At 36.3% G+C, this 20,164-nt stretch overlaps 1 protein-coding gene across 9 annotated transcripts in view; it reads left to right on the top strand.

Moving 5' to 3' along the window:
* Positions 1-13,439: 13,439 nt before the first annotated feature.
* Positions 13,440-20,164, top strand: part of FAM184A (family with sequence similarity 184 member A) — a 112,319-nt gene continuing 105,594 nt past the window's right edge. For all 9 annotated transcript variants that reach the window (XR_007953621.1, XM_051997637.1, XM_051997634.1 and 6 more), the window contains exon 1: positions 13,440-13,694. Coding sequence is in view for 8 of the 9 variants with exons in the window: in XM_051997637.1 (XP_051853597.1) it covers positions 13,533-13,694 (162 nt within the window). In the remaining variant the exon portion in view is untranslated. The remainder of the gene's footprint in view (positions 13,695-20,164) is intronic.

The following is a 20,164-nucleotide window of genomic DNA, read 5'->3' as shown; positions in this document are numbered from 1 at the left end:
CTGCTATTTTATTTTATTTTCCTTTAAAATCACAGAAGTCTTCCAGCTTTTTAGCTTAAACAGCAGAAGTTATATTTAGTTCTTTTGTGATTTAAGCCCCATTTAACTATATCTGATAGTCAAGTCAATAAGTCTTATTGTTTATTTATGTATATATCATGTTATATGATAATATCATTTTATTATTGAGCTCATGGGCCCCATTAGGATGAGTCTAGGTTACAAGGGAAAATACTCCTTGAACGCATAAAGTTCATTCTCTACTGAGGGAAACAACAAACAAATAACTATACAGGAAGAAGATACATGCAAAATAGATGAATGTAATGTCAGAGGAAAAACACTAGCATGGAGCAGTGGAAGTGGTAAAAGGAAGGGAAAGGCTTCTTGCAGAAAGTCAAATTTAAGATGAATCATGAAAGAAATTAGGAAATACAGGAGATAGAGAGGAGAGAAAGAACATTTCAGGAATGGGTAACAGCCAATGAAAAAACATGAATTCTGGTGAGATGGAATGTGATATGCAAGGAACAGCAAAAAGGCCACATTTGTTAGATACATAGACTAAGCGGAAGAAGAATGAAGTATAAGAAGTCTCAAAAAGGTAAGATGGGTTGTGAAGGACTTTAAAAGCCAACCTGAAGATTTTAGATTTGATTCCAGAGATAATTGGGAGTCTCTGTAACTTATTGAATAGGGAATTAACAAGGATCAGACTTTTTAGTAAAATTACTTCAGCCACTGAATGGAGGATGGACTATAATGGGTAGGGACTTGAAACAGAGAGACTAACCAGCAGACTATTGTAGCAGTGTAGATATGAGTTGAACTCCTGTACTTAGTTGGTGATTATGTCAGAACATAACCTTATTTCGAGGGTATATATATGAAAAATGTTGGTTAGAAGGTAGAATTGACAAGATATAGCAACAGATAGGATATGAGGTAAGTGAAAGTGAGTGTTAAAGATAACATCTAATTTGTAAGTCTGGGTGAGTAGAAGAATGATGATGCTCTCTACAGTAATATGAAAGTTGAAGAAGGGAAGGTTTTAGGAAAAGATACTGAATTCATTATTATTGAAGATAATGAATTCAGTTTGGGATATATTAACTAATTTATCTATGGAACATCCAGTTCAAGATGTCCAAGAAGCATTTGGAGATGCTAGATTGGAGATCAGGAGCCAGATTAGGTTGGAATAGATAAATTTGAGAGTTATCTGCAGAGATAAGTCCATCCAGCTACCTAGAAAAACCTTTAAGCAATTTTAAATCTTTTTGCTGTTGTTCAAATACTCCTAATCCAAACTTTTTCTGAGCTAAGATCTGACATTCTTTTTAACTCCTATAATATACTGGCCTAGGTTCAATTCAAATTGTCTCAGGGATATTACTTGGCAAAACTGCAAAGATGCTGAGACAAGCTTATGAAAAGAGATTGCTTTTAATCTCCATAATAGCACTGGTTGCTATGCAAATCAACTTGGGAACAAGACTTAAAAGGACTTCAGAGAACGAATAAAACTAGTAAAGTTGATCCCTTTTACCCTATATCCCTCCAGCAAGTAAAGCTGCCATATCTCCCACACTAATTACTCAGTATATTATATATATGCATCCTCAAGGAATTGCCATTATTAAAAATCTAATAATGAAACAGAGTAAAGCTATGTTTATTAACATAATATCTTGCATATATATGTATATATACTATTAAACATTTAATAAACAAATAGAAAAATTGAATTGAATTGATTGCATAAAGTCAAAACAATTAATCAATATATGAAAACTAATCAGCCACATGAATTTCATTGAATTGAATAAACCAAAAAACCCTCCAAGAGATTGGCTGACTCAGTTTTTAAATTTTTAATCTGGTTGGTTTGCTTAAGAAGTTATTTTGCATGTTTGTGGCAGCCCTTTTCTTAGTGGCTAGAAACTGGAAATTGAATAGATGCCCATTAATTGGAGAATGGCTGGGTAAATTGGGGTGTATGGATGTTATGGAATATTATTGTTCTTTAAGAAATGACCAGCAGGATGAATACAGAGAGGCTTGAAGAGATTTACATGAACTGATGCTGAGTGAAGTGAACAGAACCAAGTGATCATTATACACTTCAACAACAATACTATATGAAGATCAATTCTGATGGATGTGGCTATCTTTGAGAAAGAAAAAATCTAATTCAATTCCAAATGATCAGTGATGAACAGAACCAGCTACACTCAGAGAAAGAACACTGGGAAATGAATGTGGCCTCCTTGCATTTTTGTTTTTCTTCCCAGTTTATTTTTACCTTTCTAAATCCGATTTTTCTTGTGCAACAAGAGAACTCTATGGATCTATACACATATATTGTATTTAAGATATACTTTAACATGTTTAACATGTATAAGACTGCCTGCCATCTAGGAGAGGGCGTGGAGGGAAGGAAGGGAAAGTCGGAATTGAAGGTTTTGCAAAGGACAATGTTGAAAAATTACCCATGCATATGTTTTGTCAATAAAAAACTATAATAAAAAAAGAAAGAAGTTATTTTGTTAAGTGATCAGTTCATCTTTGGAATTGCTCCCCTTTTTCTTTGGAGGAAAGAAAAGACTAGGGCAGGAGAAAGAGAATAGAACAGGAAAGCTCAGCTGTTTTGCTTATATGAATTAACTTTTTTTAAAAAAAGAATTATCACTTTCCATGGCGTGAAGAGAACAAGTCATGAGGTAGAGAGAGGTGAGGTAGCACAAGCCACTATAATCTAACAGTGGGATAGAAAAGAGGTGGAAAGAAAATGCTGGCCTCATTCTTTTCCAAATTTGCTCTTATTGGTTTTTTTTTTTTTCTTATTGTGTTTTTTCTCACCCTGTTTCTTTCCTACTCTGTCTTTTTTTTTTATTCTTTCTACTTTTCTTCATTCTTTGTGCCTCTCCCCTGGGTATCTCTTTCTCTGTATCTCTCTCTCTCTCTCTCTCTCTCTCTCTCTCTCTCTCTCTCTCTCTCTCTCTCTCTCTTTCTCATTCTTTTCCATACTTCTCTCTGACTCTTTATCTTTCCCTCTCTGGGTGTCTCCTTCCCCTTCTTTCCCTCTCTCTGTATCTCTGTTTTTTTCCTCTCTTTCCTTTATTTACCCATTCAATACTGCTCTAGACTGGGTGAGTGAGATAAAGACTATTAAGATAAGGTCACCTCATGGAGCTCACCATCTAAGCAGGAGAATAGTTTACCACTTCAATAAAATTGTGCTCTCATTGATAAGGCTGCTATCTCTAATAGGTCATCCATACCTCTTATCCTTCATGATTCTTTTCTAGATCCTCTTGTAAATCTTGCATAGGCATTCCCTACCCATCCACTTCCAGGTGCTAGAGGTCCTCAGTGATATTATATGGACCACAGTGTAGCACATGGATGTATACACTTATTATTGTATACACTTATTATTTCTCTCTCTTATAACATGACTGACCCACCTTCTTTCTCAGTCACACATCTTTTACACTGCTTACTGTGCACCATTTTTAAAAATAACATTGAAATCCACTCACATATCATGTGTCTCTCTAACACATCCTTTGAGTGATCCACAGCTTTGGTTCTTTGGTGAATGAGGTCCAAGGAAGGAAACACAATTTTCTAATGAGGTCATTAGGAAAGTTCTTTTTCTCTCCTTCACCATCTTCATAGTGATGAGGTAATTTTCAAATAAAAGTAGCAAAGGAATTACTGGCAGAACATCATAGATAAAAGCCAGAATGATATACAGTTCAGTGAATAAGCCTCAAAGCCAGGAAGCCCTAGGTTCTGTCTCTGACTTTATTCTAGCTTTGAAACCTGAGGAGGTCACTCTCTAAGTTACAGAGATAGTATTGATCTACTTTGGTAGAAAGTATTTCCTAGTTTAGGCATTCTCTGTGTTATTGAAGTCACATGTCTAATCCTTATCCCATTATGAATTATAGTTTTTTTCTGATTGCAAGCCTAATAGGTCACTATGATTCTTTATCATATCTTGGATTTATCATATTGTGAAAGGATATGGAACTGGGCTTGTGAAGCTGTAAATGTGAAGGATGAATAAGTAGACAGAGGAGACAAATGTGTGTCCATGCATTTGTCCCAAGTGTTCTCACATTCATATTGAAGATCATTAGGAAAAAGATCACAAAATATATACTGAGATTTACATTGTTAATTATTCAGTCATTTCAGTTATAACCAACTTTCATGACTCCATCTGGGGTTCTCTTTAAGAAAATACCAGAATGGTTTACTATTTCCTTCCCTGGATCATTTTACATATGACAAAGCTGAGGCAAACTGAGTTAAATGACTTTCCCAAGGTCACATAGCTTATAAGTTTGTGAGGCTGGATCTGAACTCGGGAAGATGAGTCTTCCTGACTTCAGATCCAGGACTATAACTGTCCACATACTAAGATTTAAGATTCACAATAACTAATTGATAACTTAGGAACATAATTCCTAATTATATGACTATTTCTTTTTTTTATTTTATTTATTTAATATTTTCCCCAGTTACGTTCAAAAACCAAATGTTTTTACATTTTTAAAATTTTTGAATTCTAGGTTATCTTCCTTATCTCCACCTACTATTAAGAAACCACACTGAAGTTATGCAAAACATTTCCATAAAAATCAAGTTGTGAAAGAAAACATAGATCTCCCACCCTAATGAAAATAAAAACCCTCAAGAAAAATTAAATTTTAAAAAAGAGAGAAAGAGAATGATTCAATCTGTATTCAGACACAATCAGTTCCTTCTCTGGTTATGAACAGGATTTTCATCATAAGTTCTTCAGAGTAGTCAAGGATGACTATTACTGAGAGTAACAAAGTCATTTACAGCTGCTCATCTCAGATCATTGTTATTACTTTGTATACAGTACATTTCATAGAGGACTTTTCAGGTTTTCTTTTTTTCTGAAAGCATCCTGCTCATCATTTCCCATAGAACAATAATATTCCATCACAAATACATACCATAATTTATTGAGCCATTCCCCAATTTATGGATATTCCCTCAATTTCCAAATTTTTTTGCCCTGACTGTTATGAATATTTTTGTACATATAGGTCATTTTCCTTTTTCTAAAAAAAAATCTCTTTTGGTATTTTATGCCTGGTAGTGACATGAATTTATAGCCCTTTAGGCATAGATCATATCTTTTGGTTATTTATCAACTGAGGTGTGGCTCTTTTTTTTTTTTTTTTTTTAATAAATTTGACTTAGTTGCCTCTGTTTGAGAAATTAGACCTTATCAGAGAAACTTGTTTTAAAATTCTTTTTACAATTACTATTGCTAACTGTATTTCTTTCCCATTTATTATCTCTCTACTTTCACCTGGTCCCTCCTCAAAAGTGTTTTCCTATTGACTATTCTCTCCCCTAATATACCTTTTCTTTTATCATCCTTCCCCCTTCCCATATCCCATTCCCCTTCTATTTTCCTGTAGGGTAAGATAGATTTCTATACCCATATGAAGCATGTATGTTATTTCCTCTTTGAGCCAGTTCTGATGAGAGTAAGATTCACTCACTCCCCTTTCCTCTCTCTCTTCCCCTCCATTCTAAAAGCTTTTTTTTATCTTCTTTTTTATGGCAGATAATTTGCATCCACTTCTCCCTTTCCCTTTCTCCCAATACACTCCTCTCTCACCCCTTAATTTCATCATTTAAAAAAATACTATCCCTTCATATTCAACTTACACCTGTGCCCTTTGTCTAATTATACTCCTCCCAACTGCCATAATAATGAGAAAGTTCTAATTAGTTACAAGTATCACCCTCCCATGTAAGAATATAAACAGATAAATCTTATTAAGTCCCTTATGATATCACTTTCCTGATTATCTCCTTATGCTTCTCTTGAGTCCTGTATTTGAAAATCAAATTTTCCATTCATCTCTGGTCTTTTCATCACAAACACTTGAAAATCCTCTATTTTATTGAATAGCTATCTTTTCCTTTGAAAGATTATACTCAGTTTTGCTGAGTAAGTGATTCTTGATTGTAATCCTAGCTCCACTGTTCTCCAGAACATCATATTCGAAGGCCTCCAATACTTTAATGTAGGATTGTGTTATCCTGAATTCCACTATATCTGAATTGTTTATTCCTGAATGTTTGAAGTATTTTCTTCTCAACCTGTGATTTCTGTAATTTGGCTATAATATTCCTGGCAATTTTCATTTATAGATCTCTTTCAGGAGGTGGTCAGTGAATTCTTTAAATTTGTATTTTACCTTCTGATTCTAGAATATCAGGACAGTTTCCCTTGATAATTTCTTGAAAGATGATGTCCTGGCTCTTTTTTTGATCATGACATTCAGGGAGATCAATAATTTTTAAATTACCTCTCCTGGATCAGTTTTCCAGATCAGTTATTTTTCCAATGAGATATTTCACATTTTTTCCTGTTTTTTTCCATTTTTTTTTTGTTTCACTTTATTGTATCTTGATTTCTCATAAAGTCAATAGTTTCCATTTGCCCAATTATAATTTTTAAGGAATTATTTTTCTCAATAAGCTTTTGTGCCTCCTTTTCCAATTGGACAATATTGCTTTTTAAGGCATTCTCCTCATTAGTTTTTTTGTATTTCCTTTTGCATCACTTTCAGTTCTTTCTCTCTCTCTCTTACTTGATTTTCAAAACCCCCTTTGAGCTTTTTTATGGCCTGGGTCCATTTTTTTTTTGGAGGCTTGGATGTGGGAGCTTTGACTTTGTTTTCATCTTCTGAATATTTGTTTTGATATTCCTTTTCACCATAATAACTTTCAATGGTCAAAAACTTTTTCTGCTGTTTGCTTATTTTCCTAGCCTATTACTTGGCTTTTAACTCTTTGTTAAAGTAGGGCTCTATTTCCAGGGTGGAGGGTTCACTTTCCCAAACTTCAAGGGTTTTGTGCAACTATTTTCAGAGATCTTCTAAGCACTTGGCCATAAGTATTCTTTTCTGTTCTGGAGCTATTAGGAGTCTCCCAGCCCCACTGTAGTTGTGAGATCTACTGAGCTAAAGCAACAGAATCCTGCTTTACTAATTCTGGGGATCCGGGTTGGGGCTGAGACAACACACTGGACACCTTGGTATACAGCCCCCTCCACTGGTGTCCTCAGGCCAAGAGGTACAAAAGCCACCAGTACTACTGCTGATTCAGAGGTCCCTTCTCATTGAAGCTGGGCCCAGCCTGGAACTGGGACTGGGGTTGGGGCTGGAGCCAAACTAGCACAGCCTGTTCTGGGATTGTGTGCTGGTTCCACAGAACTTTTATGCTGACCTTCTAAGTCTTCTTTGATGTCTCTGGGCTGAGACGTCTCTCTCAGTATTGCTACTGATTCAGAGGTTGGGCTGGGGCCAGTTCAGTCTGTGGCTGGTCCAGGACTATGGTCTGCACCAGTTCTGAATGTTGGACTTCTATTCCTGGTCACAGACCTTTTCTGCTGAACTTCTAAGTTGCCTTCAGCTGGAAAATGTTCTTCTCCATCTTTTGGGGTGTTCTGATGCTCTAAAATTTGTTTAGAGTCATTATTTAAGGGAATTTGGAATGGTTTGGTGAGTTTTCGCCTTTACCAGTTTGGCTCTGCCTTTCATGAGAATATTTCTGTAAAATAATGTATGCTAATTATAATTGACTTAAAAATTTTTGGACCAAAACAAATCAATTAACAATCAGATCCTTTAAAAGGGTTGCGAAATAGAAGATTGTATACTTCTTAAGGGCAGGAACACTCACTCTACATACTTCTTGGTATTTATATAGTGCTTACGTCTCATATCTTGCTAATAATTGGCCTACAATAATTAGTTCTTGATTGATTAGTTCTCCTGGTGAGAAGGAAAACAAAAATATGGGATCACTAATTTAGAACTGAAATGGACCTTCAAAGTCAATGAATTCAAACCCTTGGTTTTATAGATAAATAAACTAATGACAAATCACACAGACAAAAGTGGCCAGAGGAATAGCAAGCTTAGAAAGAATTCAAACCCACGCATCCTTGACTTTTAAATTCAGTACTCTCTCCACATTACACTATCTCTCAATTCTGTTTAATGCAGTAGGCATTTAGGATTAGGGTTAGCATTTATTAAATGGAAGGTTGTAGACTAGATGTGAAGAATCTGAATAAAAACAATAAGAAATTTCTAATCTCACAGAATTTAGTTCTTACTGAAGATAACATTTGATGTTAAATGTAAAATCATTTGAGCAAGAAGAAAGAACTGAGAAATGATGAAAGATTTCCCTCAAGGGGAAGAACAGGAGAGGAAGAAATATGTAAAAGTTCTTGTTTCCTACTTTTTGGAGACTCCTGTTGCCCTTCTTTTCCTAATCTCAGTACCTCACAAATTCTACAACTATATAATTCAAGAAAGGGAAAGATAATAATTTATCAAAGAGTAGATAACTGTATATGTGCAGTCTGTTTGATTAGGCATTGTTCTCAAATAACCCTACTCCATAGTGCCTTTGTCAATTAATTATATTTTCCAAGCAAGTCAATTTATCTTTCTAGGGATTAATTAGATTAGGACTTCTTAAACTTTTTCTTCTCATGACCCCTTGTCACCAGAGAAATTTTTACATGTCTCTGGGTATATAGGTTTATAAAAAGGCATAGAAAGCAAACATTTACTGATAAATCATAATTTCACAACTCCCACATTCAGTTACAAGACCTCATATGAGGTCATGAACCACAGTTTAAGAAGTTGGGAAATAGATGACCTCAGAGAAGACCCTTTCCAACTTTGAAATTCTGTGTTTCCATATCTTTAAATCACTCCACTAAATTCCCACTCTGAAGAGTCACTCTGGCAATATAAGTCTGAGTTCCTCAAAGGTTTTGTCAATGGAATACCCTAGAAAGATGGAAAGTTTGATTAAAGAATATCCAAGAAATAACCTACATTCAGAAGGGCTCAGAACCAGGATGTTGAGCACAAGATGATTAATTTTTAAAATCTGTTTTTAGGATATAGTTTTTGTTTTGGAATCTAATCTCTGATTTCATTGGGATAGAGAATTTCCAGGGAGGAAATTCCCTCTATATACACCAATCAGTTCCAGATTAAAACTTCAGGCAGTTGCCAGGGACACTGGAAGATGAAGGCATTTGCCTAGAATCATAAAGTCAGGAGATGTTTTCCTGAACTTGTTGAGATCAGCTCTTTTATATGGATTTGCTCCCTTGAGAGGGACTTGGAAGATTACCCACAAAGATGAAATCATAGAACCTTTTAAAATTATGTTTCCTTTGGTATAGGGGAAACATCAATGGACTGGAATTCAAACTTGGGTTTTAGTTAATGCTTTGTAATTAGTTGTGTGACCACTGGAAATTTAAAATCTGGTGAATCTCAGCTTCCTCATCTGAAAAATAAGATTTGAACTAAATTAATTTGAAAGTCTCCTTTAGGCCTAATGTATAAATTTCTGTTTGCTTTCATTGCTTTTTACCTGTTTTCAGTGATATTCTTTTCTCTCTCCAGGCACTGCCATAACATTTCCTGTCTGAAAGATTTTGCACCCGCCTCTTTCCCTAGTCTTCCAACATTCTGTTTTATGAATAAACATGATGCTCAGACTAAGGTATATCTATCTTCTAGTGTAGGTTGTAACCCCTAAGGAAGAATCAGGCTAGTTCTATGAAACATATATTATAAATTCCAAATGGTCTAAGAAAGAGGCTATTTCAGAAATTTTTCTTTCAGAAAGAAATAGCCTTGATTCTCTCCAACCCTCTCTGTATAAATCCTGCTGGTCATTTCTTACAGAACAATAATATTCCATAACATTCATATACCACAATTTACCCAGCCATTCTCCAATTGATGGGCATCCATTCATTTTCCAGTTTATAGGCCTCTACAAAAAGAGTTGCCACAAACATGTTGACACATACAGGTCCCTTTCCCTTCTTTAGTATTTCTTTGGGATATAAGCCCAGTAGTAACACTGCTGGATCAAAGGGTATGCAGAGTTTGATAACTTTTGGGGCATAATTCCAAATTGCTCTCCAGAATGGCTAGATCCATTCACAATTCCACCAACAATGCATCAGTGTCCCAGTTTCCCCAAATCCCCTCCAACATTTGTCATTATCTTTTCCTGTCATTTTAGCCAATCTGACAGGTGTGCAATGGTATCTCAGTATTGTCTCAATTTGCATTTCTCTGATCAATAATGATTTGGAACAACTTTTCATATGAGTAAAAATAGTTTCAATTTCATCATCCAAAAATTGTCTGTTCATATTCTTTGACCATTTAGCAATTGGAGAATGGCTTGATTTCTTATAAATTAGAGTCTATTCTCTATGTATTTTGGAAATGAGGCCTTTATCAGAACCTTTAACTATTAAAATGTTCTCCCAGTTTATTGCTTCCCTTCTAATCTTGTCTGCATTCGTTTTGTTTATACAAAAGCTTTTTAACTTGATATAATCAAACAAAATTTTCTATTTTGTGATCAATAATGATTTCTAGTTCTTCTTTGGTCACAAATTCCTTCTTCCTCCACAGGTCTGAGAGGCAAACTATCCTATGTTCTTCTAATTTATTTATAATCTCATTCTTTTTTAAAAATAACTTTTTATTGACAGAATCCATGCCAGGGTAATTTTTTTTACAACATTATCCCTTGCATTCTCTTCTGTTCCGATTTTTTCCCCTCTCTCCCTCCACTCCCTCCCCCAGATGGCAAGCAGTCCTATACATGTTAAATAGGTTACAGCATATCCTAGATACAATATATGTGTGCAGAACCGAACAATTCTCTTGTTGCACAGGGAGAACTGGATTCAGAAGGTAAAAATAACCTGGGAAGAAAAACAAAAATGCAAATAGTTTACATTCATTTCCCAGTGTTCTTTCTTTGGGTGTAGCTGCTTCTGTCCATCATTTATCAATTGAAACTAAGTTAGGTCTCTTTGTCAAAGAAATCCACTTCCATCAGAATACATCCTCATACAGTATCATTGTTGAAGTACATAATGATCTCTTGGTTCTGCTCATTTCACTTAGCATCAGTTCATGTAAGTCTCTCCAAGCCTCTCTGTATTCATCCTGCTGGTCATTTCTTACAGAACAATAATATTCCATAATATTCATATACCACAATTTACCCAGCCATTCTCCAATTGATGGGCATCCATTCATTTTCCAGTTTCTGGCCACTACAAACAGGGCTGTCACAAACATTTTGGCACATACAGGTCCCTTTCCCTTCTTTAGTATCTCTTTGGGATATAAGCCCAGTAGTAACACTGCTGGATCAAAGGGTATGCACAGTTTGATAACTTTTTGAGCATAGTTCTAAATTGCTCTCCAGAATGGCTGGATGTGTTCACAATTCCACCAACAATGTATCAGTGTCCCTGTTTTCCCGCATCCCCTCCAACATATAATCTCATTCTTTATCCCTAGATCATGAACTCATTTTGATCTTATCTTAGTGCATGGTGTTAAGTGTGGGTCAATGCTTAGTTTCTGCCATACTAATTTCCAATTTTCCCAGCAATTTTTGTCAAATAGTGAATTCCCATCCCAAAAGTTGGGGTCTTTGAGTTTGTAAAACACTAGATTGCTATAGTTATTTACTATATAGTTATAGTAAAAGTTATAGTTTTGTCCTGTGAACCTAATCTATTCCACTGATCAACTAGTCTTATTTCTTAGCCAATACCAAATGGTTTTGGTGACCACTGCTTTATAATATAGTTTTAGATCAGGTAAAGCTAGGCTACCTTCATCAATCAAATGTGTTTTTAAAAAATCATCCCACATAATTCCCAGGATAATATCCAGTGTAATTTAATAAAATGTTCAGTACATTATGTTATTTCTCAGGTAGAATTATTCTTTTGAAAACAAAAATCTATAAAAATCCATTGTTAAGTAATTATCATCCTATCAAATATTTCCTATGGGGAGCAGTTTATTGTTCTTAAAGACTGACTTTTAAAAATTACACATACTTGGGATAAGAATTTTTAGGTCAACATCTGGGCAACTCAGAGTCTTGGAGAGCTTTCCAGAGCACTGAGAAGACCACACAGTCGATAATGACGGAGGCAAGACCAGAATCCACATTTTTTGTATTTGAATGTATATTTACTATGTCTTGTGCCTCTTAAAAAAAATATAACGAATAAGAAATTCAGAGAAACATGAAATTTGGATGGACGAATGCAATGCAAAATAACCAATACCAAAAGAGTAATAGAAATAATTACAATTAAACTCGAGGTTCTTAATCTTTGTATTGTGCAATAATTCAGTCTGATGAAGCCTATGAGGAATATTTTTAAACGTATAAAATAAAATACAAAGGAAATCAGTTATCTTGAAGTACATATAAAAAACCAACTTCAGGAGGAGGAGAAGGGGGAGAAAAGGGAAATCACTAAAAGATACCAAGTCTAAATAACTAAAATACTCAGGATAGTCCTAGAAAAATGATAAGAACGCGCGAACCTCCCCCTCAAAACAGAGAGGGGCGAGTACTGACACAAAATGTTTGCAAGGTCAGATGAGGTCACTATTACGTGATAAATGTTTTCTTTGTTACAAGAGTGAGTTGTCCGGAGGGGGAAGAGAGATTTTCCAGAAATGACAATGATGTAACGTTAAAAGATCTCAGTAAAATGCTTTTTCGGTTCGGTTCGGTTTGGGTTTTAAAAAAGAAAAAAACCCGGGGATCAGACGCCGAGCCCCACATCCCGGGTAGGGAGCGGGGCCGACTTCCTGGCGCGGAACGGGTTCCGAGAGCTGTCCGGGGTCCTAAATGCAAGGCTACCCTGTCTGGGAGAGAGGGAGGCGAGGATTGGCAGGTTGGTGGGATGCAGGGCTGGGCAGCGCGGCGCTGCTCTGCCCGGCACAGAAGAAGAGGTGGGCGGGGCTGGGGGGGTCGGGAAATGACGTCGCGGTTAACGCGTTCACAGTGCGGGGCGAGCGCCCTAGTAACGGCGACTCCCCGCGGCTCCGGCGGCAGCGGTGGAGGCGATTACGATGTTTGCCTCCCGGGGTCCTCGCGTCCTCTGGACTGCGTAGCCCATCGGTCTCTTCCCCTCCTTCGAGGTGCCCGCCTCCCCGCACACCAGCCCGCCGCGTCTCTCTGCTCTCGCCCTCTTCATCCTTGTCTCCGCAGAGCCGGCGGTGGGGGCCTCCGGCATCCCTCCAAGTCCCTTGTGACCCGCGGGGCTGAGCTTCCCCCGGGCCCCGGGCGCGGTGATCCTGCCAGGATTTCGGCCCGGGCCGAGATCGGGGAGAAAGATTCAAGCCTGACGCGGAGGCCGTCAGTCCGTGCTGTCGGAGAGGTCCGGTCCGGTCCGGTCCGGTCCGGTCCCTGCGGAGGGACGGAGCCGAGACTAAAGGGGCCGAAAAGGGCCGTACGTAGGGAAGCCTTTTCCTCGTGCCTTCAGCCTCCATCCCGACCTCACACCACACCCCACGTTCCTGGGCGGGATGGAGGTGCGGGGACCCTGGTCCTAGACTTGGCCGGTGAGGAAGATGGCGACTCCAGGGATGAGTTGGCAACAACACTATTACTCGGCGGCCGGGGGGGCGACGAAATTCTCTTCCTCGGCCGGGACTCAGCCATCGGCGTTCAGCATGGACTACAGCCAGGATCTCCATTTGAAGATGAGTAAGAAAATTGCCCAGCTCACCAAGGTAAGAGGCACTCTTGGAGGGACTCCCCTCTGCCCCATGCCAGCACCTTGGGAACGCGCGAAATATCAACAAACAGATCCTGGGACTTGGATCTACTTGTATAACCCATGCGTTCGATTTGAGGAGCTAGGAGTTGCGGCACGGGTGGGAGTGGAGCGCCTGGATGGAGGGTGGAAATGGGACTGAGGGTGGGTTGAGACCGTTGGATGCTATCGGAAAGGAAAGTCTGTGGCTTACCTGGCACATGGAAAGGTTCAAAACTTTGTAAAACTTTGCAACTTTAAGTGCAACTTGGATAGTTAAACTGGACAGCGTTTTAGTGAATTATGTAGATTTTTTTTTTTGGGGGGGGGCTTGTTTTTAAAAGAGGAGTAAAACAACTGGCAGTAAAAAAAAAAAAAAAAAAAAAAAACTAGGTATTGCTGAACAAGTTAGACTTTGTCTCCGTCTTTTCGCAGTAATTTTTCAACCTAATCTTTTAATTTTAGGTATCTAGGGTAACAAAAAAGCTCCCCAAATCATTACACTATAGAGATTTTAGTTGATGCCGAGAAAAAATGTGGGGGTTTTTTGGGGGGTTTGGGGTTTTTTTGTTTTTGTTTTTGGCGTAGGGAGCTCCTGGTGTAGGAATTCCCCTCTCCCAGTTAGCTTAACAACCCACCTGCAGTTTAGGAATCTAGATCGAGACAGGATTTCTGAGGGCATCTGTTTCTGGACTCTTATTTTCCAGATGAAGATGCAGAGGCCCGAGGAGATTAAGTAATTTGATTAGGGTCATACAACTCGTTTGTATCCTGAGCAAAACTTCTCAACCTTTACTCCAAACTTTCCTGCTTCTTTTCTCTTACGCTACTTTTCGGTATGATATCATCCCAGCTTATTTAGGTAGGATTCACTGAATCAGTATCTTTTATTGATTACATCATTTTCAAAAACAGAGTGTGGAGGTAATTTAAGAAGAAGCACTGGCTTTGGAATTAGAATGAAATCCCATTTCTGATGATTCCTTCTTGTGGGATCTTGTTTAATGGGCCCTTCTTTGCCTTAATTTTCCCCATCTCTAAAATGAAGGAGATTGGACTGGCTTCCGAGATTCCTTTTAACTCTAAAGCTGTTTGAGGGCCCAAAATACACTTCAAATCTTTTTTTTTTTGAATAAAATAAGATGTTTCCTAATATTGTCCAGAGAAAGCCTTTTTTTTTTAAATAAAAGGCTTTCTCTGGGCAGTATTATGAAATATCCTATTAGAATGAATCATATTGATCTAATGAATATTTTATACTATCCCATCCATACTTTTTTTTTAAGATAACCCCAAATTTGGCCAAGCAAATGGTAAATCATGATTTTTTTTTTCCTCTGAGGCATTTGGAATTAAGTGACTTGCCCAGGTTCACACAGCTAGAAGTGTTTAGTGTTTAAAATCAGATTTCAACTCAAGTCCTCCTGATTTAAGGGCTGGTGCTCTATCCACTCTACCATCTAGCTGCCCCCAAGCAAATGGTAATTAATTGGAAGTATGCAATAAGTTTAGAATATGGAAGAATTCAAAGGAAATATTTGCCGAAAAGGAAAATTTGATGCCTTTGAATCAAGCTAGCCCTTAGTGGCCTGCGTTTATACTTAGTGATCAGTCTGTTTAAGTGGTATAAGGGTTATTGATTGGGTAGTTTCTAACAAACTTTGATGATTAGAGTTTTTAAGTGGGAATAGGGAATGCAAAAAAACATTTAAAAAGAGGTGAGTGGGACAAGGAAAATGAGTGAAAGTGTAATAATGGATAGAATTCGGCAAGTGAAAAGAGAAAATACTAAAGGAGGGAAAGGAAGGGAAGCCAGACAAGGGGGTCAGAAGTTAAACAAAAACCTAGAGTGGGACAAAGGAAGAAGTGAAGAATGAAAGAAAAACTAGAAAGCTCCATCATCAAAGTGGGTTTTAGAGTTCATATTCTTTCTGATTGTTTTAAAATATATTAAAGATTGGCCTGATTGCTAGGTTGGTACTTGTCCAGTTTGTTTTCTCTCTTAAGAATTAAGTTACATTCTAACAGAACACTTCAATGTTTAGGTGACTGAAAGAGGAGTTTCTTAGAATAGTGTTAATTATGAATGAGTTAGTTGAGATTCTTGGAATGAGGTTTTTTTGATGACTTGACTATGTTAAACGTAAGAATTTTGATATAGAATAGTGTTTTGGATGAGTTAGGTAGTTTAAAATAAAGAATTTTGACATAAAATAGTGTTTTGCTTGAGTTAGATATTTTAAATTAAGAACTTTGATCTAAAAATAAACTCATTGCATTTATAGAGCTTTAAGGTTTGCAAAATATAAATTTTATAAATATTTATAAATACAAATTTATAAATATTTTCTCATTTTATCCTCACGGCAGCCTTTAAAGGTAAGTGCTTTTATCTTTATTTTAGAGATTAGGAAATTGAAGCAAGCAGAGATTAAGTGATTTGTCTAGGGTCCTACAGACTATAAACATCTCAGATCTTTTTGCCTCCAGGGCCAATGCTAATGCTCTCTTTTACTGTGTAAGTTAGCATCCTAGAATGAAGTACATGATTATTCATTCTGCTGGATGTTTAATTAATTTTTACTGTTTGTCCATTCATAGTTTTGTTTTCTCTTTTGTTTCCAATTTCTTTCCTTCCCCTTTGTATTCTTCATAACTCAAAGTAACCTCAATGCAATTATATAATGTAGATGTAATTAAGGTCTAAAGAGTCACAGGCAAACAAATCATATTGGCTGTCTCTAGGGATTTTTTCCTCCTTACCTGCTTCAGAAACTAGACCCTATAATTTATTAAATGTCATTTCATCATCTTTGTCTTTATTACTGGAAAAAGAACAAAAATAGAAAGAAAATTGCAGTTTTTCCAGACTGTTAAATTACAGAGCAGGTCTTAATCTGTACAGATAAGAGTTTGCTGAAGAGTTTGTCCATAGTGTCAAAGTCAAATGGAAACAGATCCGGATAGTCACAGAATATATACCCAATAGAAAACTTGTCTCAAAACAACAATAGAATTAAGTTTTAAATCTTGAAAATCTTAGAGATGATGACATTTGTTGGTGGAGGGAAACTTTCATTGAAGTATTTGTACATTTTAAATTTATATTATATATGTATGTATACACGCTCATGTAGTACACACACACACATGCATCATTTGTGTGTACACATCCATAAGCTCCCCACCACTGTCCCAAAAGTCTTAGTGCCGTTTTAACTTAAAAAGGCACTGTGACTTTTGGGATGTCTTATAATTATATATTACTCCTATTCTCCATTAGGATGTAAGCTTCTTGACAGCAGGTATAATTTTTCAGTTTGTCTTTGTCTCTCCAGTTTTGGCATAGTGTCTAGGATTTATATTTTGCCACTGGACCCAAATGGCTCCAGATGGAGAAAGTGGGGCTAGTGACTTTGCACAGCCTTCCTGTCTCTTATTCACTTGTAAGTCATGACATCTTCTTGATTCACGGTCTTCTAGAATGAAGGACAAATAACAACAACAGGCTGGATTGTATAAACTGGATTATACAAATGGATGGGTCTATATATGCACATACAAGATATGTGATTTTAAAAGATATGTGATTTCATAAGAGCAAGTAATCTCTGCACTGACTCAGATTATAACCCTGCCAAATTTTAGTAGACAATTACATTATAGCCAGAAAACTTGATAGCCAAATCCTTCTCTCATTGAGATTCTGCTAAAACCAGTAAGGGTGGTCTTTAGAGAAGAGCCATACCTACTGAATCTGTACTTGTAGGCTGGCCATTCTAGCTTGTATTTAATATAAGAGGTTATTGCCTGCTTTTAAAACCCAAGATTATTTCCTCACCAAGATGAGGCATCAGAATAGGACTAGAGTCTCCTTCTCAGTTGTCAACACAACATTTCAAAAAAGATATCAAATGTTATTAAAATACATTAATTAACATAAAGGAATTCAAATAAGGTCATGATGAATTCTGTTCCAGACATCTTCAGTACACTCTTGGTTTAAAAAAAAAAAGATGCAAATTTCTAAAGCTGTTTAATGTAGAGGATATTTCATTGGAATAGTATTTGTTACAGCCATTCAAGCAAAAGTATTGTTTCGATGGATAGTATTGGAACATAGAAATATAGAATATCATTAGGTTATTTAAAAAAAATAAGATTCTATCTAACTCATCTTTTTTGAAGAGTAAAATATGATTAAGTCTTCAGTTTGTATAGAGTATTTGTTATCATTTTGTTTTTCTTTTTGAGACTAGATCTCACCTAGACTGGAAGTATAGGGGCTCCTTCTAGTTCAGTCTCACTTTGATGTAGTCCTTTTCTAAATTTGGTAGATTTGTCTCTCCTTAGGCACCTAGCCAGTTAAATACTGGGTGAATTATAGATGATATGTTGGAGCCCAAGAGCTTCACAAATAGCAGGGTTTAGGAATATGCATCATCAGAGTGTTCATAAAAAACAATCAGAATCATTATGCCATCAGATATTAAATATTACTAAATATAAAATCAAAGGAAGGCAAATAAAGATTCTTGAAATGGAGGGACCTGCTTTTTTGCAGATGTAAGAGAGCACTTTGCCTCCATTTCTTTAGTTTTCCTTGTCAGTGACTTTTCTATTGGGAGTTCTCTTGTTTGTTACTTGCTGCTAATTCCAAACTTGAAAATTTTTAGGTGTTCCAAACATATTTAGAACAACAGAAAAAAAATTCCTTTTATTTAGGTGAAATGTGCCACTCATCTCAAATCCCATAATTTAAAAGTTATAGTAAATTTGAATGAAGGCAAGCTTGACTTATTCAAATGAATTTTTTTTAAATAATCAAGACCTACAGTTCACCTTACTTGTGATGTGTGAGTTTCTGGTAGTAGCATTGGATTTTGTGTTCTATAGATAATTGTGTGTGAGTCATAGCTATTTGAGGTAATTGGTAATATTCTTCTTTTCCCAGTTTTTTTTTCCTTTCCTTCCCTTTTCTCTTTCCCCTTTGTATCCCCAGCTCTTAGCACAGTACCTCTCATTGGCACTTAATAAATGCTAGTTGTTTAAGTGATCATTATACAAATTGTTTCACATTAGTAATATCCTTTTAAAAAACACTATGCCACATTTAATGCTATTAAATTATATACTTAGTACTGTATTCTCTTGTAAGCATTTCTTAAAGAATCTTTCAATGTTTGTATATATGGTACATTTAACATAGGACTTTTTAGAACTGTTACACAGGTTATAGCTAGTATGTTAAGGTTGCTATTAGGAACAGTTAAGACATAAAACACACACTTTGTTCCTTTTTATATAGTAGATTGTGTAAGTAATGGTTATTTATCTAGTATTTGAAAGTTTACAAGACACTTTCATTAGTATTATAGCTTCTTTGTTGGAACATTACAAATTCCTCTCTTCCAGACAGAAAGGAGTAAGTAAAATTCTAATAGCCATATCCAGAAGTTTACCAATTATTATTATTAATTTATGAGCTCATAAATTTTTTAACTTTCTACAGTGTCTAGCTTTTTCTGTGACACTGATTAGTGCCAATGAACAAAGACGGCTGGTTACTATGAAACTTTGCACCTCTTAGATGAACAGTATATTTTGTCAATTAAAAGGAGTCTAAAGACATTTAGCAATGAGTATTTTGGTAAAGATTTTTTTAAGCTACCAGGACAGCAGTCTATTTATTTAAAGGATTAGGAAGTCTATTCTATCAGTTCGGTAGCCTTTTCAGAGGTACTATTAAAATTCTGATCATTTATGCATAAGTGTTTTTGGACCATCAGATACCATACTTATGATAGGGCAGCCTGACTGAATTAAAAAAAATTTTAGATATTGAAATTTTTACATGCAAATATATACCTCAACATAAATCTTTGTAAGACTTTGAGTTTCAAATTTTCTCTCTCTCTCTCTGTCTTTCGCTTTTATTTTCCCTCTCCCCAAGACGGCAAGCTTGGATTTTTAAAAATTAAAGTATGGCTATGTCTTAGTCCTCTTCTGAATTCTAAAGAGGGCAGAGCAAAGGTATAACATCAGAGTTCTAGGAAACCTTGGAAACCATCTACTCAAATCCTAAAATAGAACACTTTAATTATCAGCTAGTGAGCAACATTCTCACAATAGTTTAATATTTTATTTTAAATGTTGCTTTGGGCAGGATATTAATAGGGAATTACTGAGGTGCTCTTCTGTTTTAGCATTCTATATGGTTCTTAAGGCTATTTTTGTTAGACATGTGCTCTTCTTGGGAATCTTTCCACCTTCTAGTGAATGTTATTGGTTTCTGACTTCCATTACCTTTTGTTGCTGTTGTCTCTACTGTCTGGTAGAGTGATTCAACTTTTCTGAAATTCTTTGCTCCACCCAGTATTTCATTGTTATAAGACTTCCTTGTTATTCTGCATAGTATCCTGTCTTTCATGTTACTCCACTTGCATC

This window comes from Antechinus flavipes, chromosome 4 (genome assembly GCF_016432865.1).
Source record: "Antechinus flavipes isolate AdamAnt ecotype Samford, QLD, Australia chromosome 4, AdamAnt_v2, whole genome shotgun sequence".
Lineage (NCBI taxonomy): Eukaryota > Metazoa > Chordata > Mammalia > Dasyuromorphia > Dasyuridae > Antechinus > Antechinus flavipes.
This window is presented reverse-complemented; position numbering and strand designations above follow the sequence as displayed.